The 8,848-nt window shown below is 34.2% G+C and overlaps 1 protein-coding gene across 1 annotated transcript in view; it reads right to left on the bottom strand.

The window, feature by feature from the left end:
• Positions 1–297: 297 nt before the first annotated feature.
• SPTLC1 (serine palmitoyltransferase long chain base subunit 1) overlaps positions 298–8,848 on the bottom strand; it is a 35,322-nt gene continuing 26,771 nt past the window's right edge. The window contains exons 11-15 of the mRNA XM_038124616.1: positions 8,688–8,784; positions 7,170–7,224; positions 5,485–5,602; positions 4,582–4,655; positions 298–4,067 (exon numbers count right to left, since the gene is read on the bottom strand). Coding sequence (XP_037980544.1) covers positions 3,974–4,067; positions 4,582–4,655; positions 5,485–5,602; positions 7,170–7,224; positions 8,688–8,784 — 438 coding nt within the window. The 3' untranslated portion in view covers positions 298–3,973. The remainder of the gene's footprint in view (positions 4,068–4,581; positions 4,656–5,484; positions 5,603–7,169; positions 7,225–8,687; positions 8,785–8,848) is intronic.

Here is an 8,848-nt window from a genome sequence, read left to right as displayed (position 1 = left end):
ATTCTGAATCACAACAAAACTGTATCTGGTCCAGTGTCTAGCTTCCAATAGTGGTTTTCAGCAAGTGTGTGCTACCAAAGTATTAGAAATTGGACACGTATAAACTGTCCTTCTCTGATAGGTACTCTTCAGCAGAGTTAGTAGCTTCTGTGACTTCTACTACACATATTTTGCAATTACCTAGTACATAATGGACAGGAAACCAAAATCTGGAAAATCTATCAACAGCAAGACAGAGTAAGCCTGTTACCTTATTACCATGAAAACTGCCAAAGAACATAAAAACACTAGAAGAAATGTTATCCAGACATTTCCTTTTATTAGGACACTGAAACAGTTTAATGTACAAATGCTTTGTGTTAGTTGTAAATATTTCCTCTGTTTAAGCAGCATTTACAGCTCTGTACATTTACATGTGCACTTCTCTAGTCATCTTAAGATGCAAGACACTTTTGTGGTAGCAACTTCATAGATCAGTGAATGCCAACACTCCACAACCCTGTTTAAAATAATAAAGTCCAGATGGAGTGACAGAAAGGAGACAGTACACCATTCTGTGCATTGACTGGGTTCATATTTCAAACGTGAAAAAAAATAAAATCAAAGTTATTCAGCCATACGTCTCTTTCTTTCTTAATACCCTCCTTATGCATTTCGCCTCCTATCCAAAAATAATGATTATTATAATAAACAGAAAAGGCATCTGTAGTTTTTCCTATAAAAACCCTGAAACTACACAAATAGCAATAAATTCTTTTTAAATATTCAAGGAAAATAAATCTCTTTGTTTAAAATATGAATATATATATCATGCAGACATGTTTCAAGATAAAATATTTTGAAAGTATAAATTCTTTCCAGTCCATCCCAGTCCTCATATATTGTAAAAAATTGGTTTCATCAAAACAATTTCAATAAATGACCAATGGTTTACAGTTAAAATGCCCTTCTTCACAACTATCAGATATTAATAGTCAATTTAAAAAAATTAACAACATTTATTTTTCTTCACTATTTAAAATACTGGATTTATTATCCACTTAGCTGAAACTCTGTTCCAAGAATGTGGTGAATATATAAATACATAAATTATTTGAAACAATTTTTTTTTCAAAAGATACTTTGAAGTTTGGGATAAGGTTCTTGTGTTTGATTCATCTCACAGTATCCTATTTAATAAGTTTACACTGAACTCCAGTCTCATGCCCACATCTGAAGAAATGGATGGAACAATACCAATTCATCCAAACGTAACTACAAAGCAACTAACACAGATTTGTTAATATATTTATCAGCCAAGAGCACTACGTAGTTAAGCGCCTTAACAGGCTTCTGATTTTTCAAATGTCAAAAGTTTAATCAGAATCACCTGCTGTCTCCCTAACCCAAATCAACATTTTTCCCCAGAGCCACCCATTTCTTCATCTGCTTGCCATGACAGAGACATTTATCAAGAAAGTCAAAATGAAGAGGAGCCAGATATGCTTTAACTGAGCAGGGATTTCCCTCTCCACCAGTTACATCTCATAAGTGTCTTAAATTTTTAACAGAGACCATGCATATAACCTGTCAGTAAAATATATATTACAAGAGTACTTCAGCTGCTATCAACCAAGGTATTCACTTTACTGTGATCTAAATGCTTCTTTCCTATATACTGGTAAACAATAAAAAAGGACAAAGGCAGTTTTACCAATGTTTTAATGGCGGGTATGTGTTTGTCAAATGAATCAGATTATGGCATCTCTTAGCAACATTTTTTAACTTTTATTTTATCAGAACTACTTAGCCACATATTTGAAATTGCTAGAAATTTCACTCTGCTTCTACCTTAGTTGTCATCACTTCCATTAAAAGCAAAAATACCCAACAAACCAAGAACAAAAATAACAACACAAATCCATATATCTAAAAATTATTGTGAGTTCTCTAAGCACAACAAAAATTACACCCCATTTGCAGACAACCTAAAATAAAATGAGAGAATTGAATACAGATTCTGCAACCTAGGATTTCAATGCCAATGGCTATTTGCTTACCTTCCCAGGCTTATCTTAACTCCAAAACCATTTAATATGCTGCACTGGAATCAAAGTACCTCATTTGTTCCAAATTTATACATCAAAGGCTTGACTTCACTCGAATTTAAAGGTTTCAATTATCCAGCCAAAAATGGCTCAAAAGCTCAAAGCAGAGCCATAACATTTAATTTCCATTTCTCGCAGTCTCTGAGACTCTTCAAGATGACTATTCTGCACTTCAGTTCCAGTCTGTAAAATGGGAGTCAGTCTCATTCTGCACATTTTTTTCTTTTCTAAATTGTTGGCTTCTCACTGGCTTTTACTCACAGTTAACAGAGAAAACATAAATGTCATTGAAATAGGGATTCTCTTTCACACTGGGATTTGTTTTACTACATTCCACAAATAATGATTTGACTATTTCAAATGTCAAGCAACAATCACGGAAGTGCCGCAACACAACTTTATGTGTTCTATCTGAACATACACAGATGAAAAGTTTTGAAAGCCAGCGTAAAAATGGTCTCTGTGAACTGGAGGCAGCATAGACTATGCTTACCTAATGTAGAATATTTAACAATATATGGTCAACGATGCTACAAATCCAATTGTGTAAGTAAAAATCTGAATCAAACATGATTAACTTTATATTTAACAATGATGTTTCTCAAAAATAGTCCTGTAATCCTTGTAGTAGCAACCAAAAAGGCACGTAAGTACAAAACAACTCAACACACATTAGGCAAAATACAAAAATTTCAGACAGGCATTCTTAAAGCAAAATAGTAAAATAAAAAGTTGTATTTTCTGTTTAATAAAAAGATACACACTTCCTTACCAGTTTCCTGATTGAAGTAAAGTGTCCATATATGTAATGTCCGTCTGTGCTTACTTAAAATCCTGACAGCACAACCTCCAAACATTACTTTCAAATTACTTGGGAATTTTATGTGCACAGATTGACTAATGTTTCAGTAGTATTTGTACCATCTAAACTCTTAGTAGCTATCTGTGAGTCTTCTCTTCTAAGGTATAGATGTTTACAGATAAAACTAAGCACACATTATTTTTGTCCTTAAAAGTAGTTTGACTAAGCTAGTATTTAGTTGCTGGTTCAATACCTTGGTTCATTTTTCACGTTGCCTATTACTCCTCTTCAAGACTGGTACAAAGCTCCCTTATCTGAACACACTACATTGGAACTACACCAGTTTCACAATTCAGAGGTTTGAATTTAGATATTTTAAAGATAATAGTATGAAAAACCTCACCCATAATATCAAACATGCATATAATTACATATGGAATGCAAAAATTAAGTAGTGTTTGATATGAGTTTTCTCTCTGGCCAGGCTTTCTTAAAACCTGGCTGCCAAAAGTGGTTAGAGAAAGATATATAAACAAAAATAATTGAAGGTCCTCCCTCCTGTATTCAGTAATAAATTACATAATATAGCACAAAATTATATCTTAATGTGTTATCCTTTTGCTAATATTAGGAACAGTGTATTTTCATTTGGAAGGTAGGGAAGGATAATTTTTTGAAATTTATTTGAAGTTCCCACATTCTAAGAAAATGGAGAGAAAAAAACCACATTTTACATGGTTTGGGGTGAAACTGAATGTTTATACACATTTTTGAGAACGTTCAAGGATTTGAGGAAATAAATTTAAAGTGTTTTATACTAACTTATGAAAGAGTCATGAATTCAATATTGATATCCCATTTTAAGTAATGTGAGAAAATGGTAGAGTTTGAACTGGAACAACACTTTGTCATTCACTAACTCCAAAATTCAGCATTCTTCCCCTCACTGCATTTGTATCACTCTAGAACAATTTTGTTAGTCAGCTTTCAATGGAAGCGATCAGTGGAAGAATCTGGTAGTCACTATACAGTGTAAAACACTTATCCTGATAATGTGGGGAAGGAGGAATCCAAAAATGGCAGTCTAACTCAACACAGATTGTGCAGCTTCCTTAAGAAGTGATGCAGCTTTGTCCAGTTCTTGTTCTGTTTGTTCCACTGTTATCACTACTCGAATACTAGAAAAAGAAAACCAGAACACAGAGAGTAAACTTTACTCCTGGCCTTCCACTCAGAATTGTATTGTACTAATTTCAACACATTAAGATCACTATCTGTAGGGAAATTATTACGAATTCAAATTCAACCAGGAACAAGACGTATGACTAAACAGATGTGATCAGACTACTTTTTGCCCCCACTCTGCAACCCTGTAGAAATCTGTTATCTTTTTTACCTACAGAGTAAGAGTAATTTTCCTCAAGGAAATGTGCCTGCTAACAGGCTGCATGCTGATCCCCAAGATACAGGTAGTTTTGATACAGTCATTTCATGGTACTAGCATCCTGTAACAGTTACTGAAAATATACCTCAAAACTGGAGCCTCTCCCATTTTTCCAAGAACCAACTATTCAATCCAGTCTACCGAACAGAACTCCATCATTGTATCATTGTATAGAAAAGATATGGCCATAGCCAAAAAGAAAAAGAAAAAGAAAAAGAAATCAAGTAACACCTTAACTTTCTGCTAACCTGGGTGGGGGAAGACATTTTTCTTCTTTCTCCAGATAGCGAGCCTGTGTTAATGCAATACCACTATTCATGCACTACAAATAAAAAAATACAGCAAGTCAACCAGAGTATTTCTGATGGCATATCCTTTTGATCATCAAATACATATAACTAACTTCTATTAATCTGGTGTCAAGATAAATGCAAGTTATTTCCCAAATGGAAGTTGTGAAGGCTGTGCAAAATCATCTCTTAATTTCAATACAGCTTTAACACATAAAAGAGTTTAGGATGCAGTGCCTTTACTTTTCACCTCCATGTAATCAGGCAAACATACCAGATTTATCAGGCATTTAAATAAGATTTAAACATATTTTCAAGGAAGTTAACTTCAGAATTTCTTTTTGTTGTGTAGTCTTGTTTACCCACCACCGATATATAAAGATATATCCACCCTCACTTCTTCATGTGGGACAAAAAGAACCAATGTGTATTGCAGAAGGGAAAATACTATATATAGAATGTAAGATTGTTCACACATAAGGAAAGCAAATTCATGGACTCAAAGAAGCAAAAGTTGATCTTAAATGGTTAAAATGCACCTCCACTCTTCTTATTAACATAAAAGTTGTCTAGCAACAGTTTTATAAGCGATTTGAGCATTAAAATAGGTAACAGAAAATAACTATTTCCTGAAGTAAATAGTCTAATATGTATTTTTTAATCCAGAGCTGCAGACTTTACTACAGGCAGCAAGAAATGGTTAGAAAATGATCTTTAATAGAGCCATATAACCAGCACAGAAACTATTCTGTACATTCCTGCAAAATCTTTCAACAAGTTACCCAACAAGTCTCCCTACCCTTTCTTCATTATTAACATTCAAAGGCAATGATATATTTTAATTACTATGGTGACACTTACATAATCCACAACTCTTTTGAGTAATTTCACATCATTTTCTCGAGATCCACAGCTCTCCTCCAACTGTAAGTGCAATGCTGGAGAAAAAGATTCTCCCACTACTTTTAAACCAGAAATCCTAAAACAAATAAAAAGCCTTAGATGTACATCCTACTTGAAGACATTTTGCAATTCTAGATAAGTGTTTTTCCTTTCTAGATGGTAATAAAAGATGGATATTTCAATTTACTGATACTAATGCAGACAAAACATATGTGCACTTCAGCTTGCATTACGTAAAGTTAACAAAGTTATCAAGCAAATGTTTTTCTAAGGAGTTTCAGTAAGCTTGTATAAGAATAGTTACTCATCCTTTTGCAAAAAGGATTAATAACTCAGAAACTCTTAAAGAGTCCTTATGAATATGTGAGAAAAATGTCTGTTAGGCCTGTAATTTGCTGATAAAAACCCAGCGAGATGGGTGAAATCATCTTTTTTCACTTAAGGGATAACAAAGAACAAATGTTTTGCTGGGGGTTTTGCAAGATATGTCAAGATTTATGATTTTAAATTATTTCCTGTAGAAACACTTTACAACATCATCTGTCAGTCAGAAGGTTCTCTAAACTTAGTTATAGGACTGTAATTGTTCCCTCATCTGTACATAGGAACAGTTGTTAACTGGGTTTCTAGAATTTGACTGAGTGACTGACATTTGATTGTCATTGTCCTGACACATCACACACATTTAGGATTGAGGTATTCCCATCCAAAAATCTGTATTTAATATCCAAACAAGACCTCTGGTCCCCAAAATTAAAGGTCACATACATGCATATCAACTATCAGGTGTAATTGTGATTTCTGGACTTTGATAAGCTTGCCTAATACACATTTTAAGAAGATCCAGCTCATTTTATGGTAGTATCATTCCAAAGAAACTAATATAATCAATCATGCATTAGAGATTCATGTGTTTTTAAGTTATTAATTCCTGTAATATGCAACACAAAACTATTGAGGAAGGAGAATTGTAAAATACAATTGCACAATTACTGCACATTAAATGGTTGTTGAATATCACAGCAATTTCTGTATCTTTTTAGTATCAAAACCTGACAGATAAAAAAGCAGTTAGTCAGTATGGCTACCTTTTAAAACATCATAGTATTAGGAAATTTTAAACCTTATTTTTCAGATAAATTCTAGCCTTTTTCTCTGTGGCTCTAGAACAACTTTTTATATTTTAACATTCAAGTCAAATAAGTAGGAACAGTATTGTATTCAAGGTGATTGAAAGGTGTGTTGAGTTGTCTGAAAGAGTATCTGCTAAGCTTCATCCCAAATGCTTTTATTTATTTTATTTTCAAAATGCTTATCAATACTTTGTGTCATTGAGAGCAATCACATTCTCCTAACGATTTTAATGTGTAAGAGATTGCAGCCTTCCTCAATAGCCTTAAGGTATAATCTCATTTCAAAACCTGTAAAGGATTTTAAAAACTTGGACTCTTTCTAATAGCCCAAGAGGGACAGCTGGGAAAGAATAATTTTTCTCCTTTAGTACATACACAATTGAGTGTACATATCCCAGTCTAAGCATCTGTAAAACCAGAAACAGATTTGGGCAAGAAGAGTTTCTTAAAAGTTCACATTATAAAGGCATATCCAAACAAAAGCCAAAAAGCCCCAAACCCCACACTTACCCCTGTAAAGCTTTGTGAATCCGTTCACATTTAGCCCGGAGAGTCTGAAAAATATCTATACACAAAAGCAATAACAAAAAAAACCAACACAAAAAACCCCAAAACAAAACAGAAAAAAAAGCTTAGATTTCCTGTTTCTACTTTACATTTCTCTAAGATTTCAAATATAGCATTTGGAATCAAACTAAGGTATGCACATCCATTGAACTAATAAGTTTCTTTACTACTATTCTTAATGCTCCTGATTCCTATTTTTGCCAGGAAATGACAAGCTTTTAAGTCCTGAAAAATGCACTACTTCCCTTTATCTCATTACTCCAGCTGCATATGGAGCTGTTGCTGTTCATGACCATATGGAAGGGATGACATAAACACTTTGTAATGGGACTGAAATGGCAGGTCCAATTTATAAATATCCATAAATATCTACTGTCATGCAGATTCTGTTCGTTGAGCCTTTTGCCAGTTCACTGCCATTCTTTAAGAGAAAACTGATGCAGGACTTGCCAACTGTGGCTCTTTTCCTTGGTGAAGGTTAACCCTCCACTACACATAACAGTCCTTTAACTTACTCTTAATTTTTTCTTGATTCTATTTCACTTCAGACAACTGATCATGGGCTACCCAGTAATTTTTATTTATTTGTCACAAATTAAATAGTTTATCTCTGCAGATGTCCTCCAATCTGTTGATGCAAATGAAGGCTAAAACCAAATTCACACAATTTCACAATTTTGTCCTCATGTGCCGCTCTCCAATTCCTTAAAAAAATCCCCAAAACCCAAAAAACTTCTTTTCCACTAGGTGTACTAGCGGCTGGGATTTGGCACAGCTGTGGTTTGGCCTCAATTCCCAGTCAGCAAAAAGATTTTTCAAGACCGTGTTGGATGGAGCTCCTGGTCTAGGTGTCCCTGCCAATGGCAAGGGTGTTAGAACTAGATGATCTTTAAGGGCTTTTCTAGTTGACTCCCTGAGCAGAATCTTCTGTCTGCCAACTTTATAGAAATACCCTGTATCTGGTCCTCCACATCAAAGGCAGTTTGCACCCTGATCATTCCTGAGATTCTTGCCTGAATGCTTAACTAGAGAAGGAAAAAAACCCTAATTATATAGTGGAAGTGGAAAGGAGAGGGTTGCTCTGTCCTGAGGAAATATATTATCACTTGTTTCTATTTAACTTTCTCTTCCTTCATTTGTGCTGAAGGAAGAGGCAAAGAGGCATATTACTGATCTACAGAGTAGAATAAATATGTCTTATTTGCTTTTTAAAAACCATCTGTGTCCCTCTTAGCCTCAAATAACTTGCTTATTTTCAGAAGACGGAAAGGGATGGAAACACTAAAGAAGAAAAGCAGAGTGGGAAATACCATTAAGAAAAAACATACAGATAAAATTAATTAATAAAAAAATAAGAGGACATCAGAGTAAAAAGGTAAGGAATCAAAAGTAGAGAGAAGAACAAGTTATTAGATTGGGGTGAAGAAAGACTGAAGGATAACATTTTCCGGAATTAAGTACCTGGATTATCCTCCATAATATTAAGAGCCTCAATAGCAGCAGCAGCTAACAAAGGAGGTAGGGAGGCCGAAAAGCAATAGCCTTGACCAGACAATCTCTATGGGAGAAAAGGAAAAAAAAACCAAAAACTGATAATAATGTAGACAATGTTTTAAAAGTTA

This window comes from Motacilla alba, chromosome Z (genome assembly GCF_015832195.1).
Source record: "Motacilla alba alba isolate MOTALB_02 chromosome Z, Motacilla_alba_V1.0_pri, whole genome shotgun sequence".
Classification (NCBI taxonomy): Eukaryota; Metazoa; Chordata; class Aves; order Passeriformes; family Motacillidae; genus Motacilla; species Motacilla alba.
This window is presented reverse-complemented; position numbering and strand designations above follow the sequence as displayed.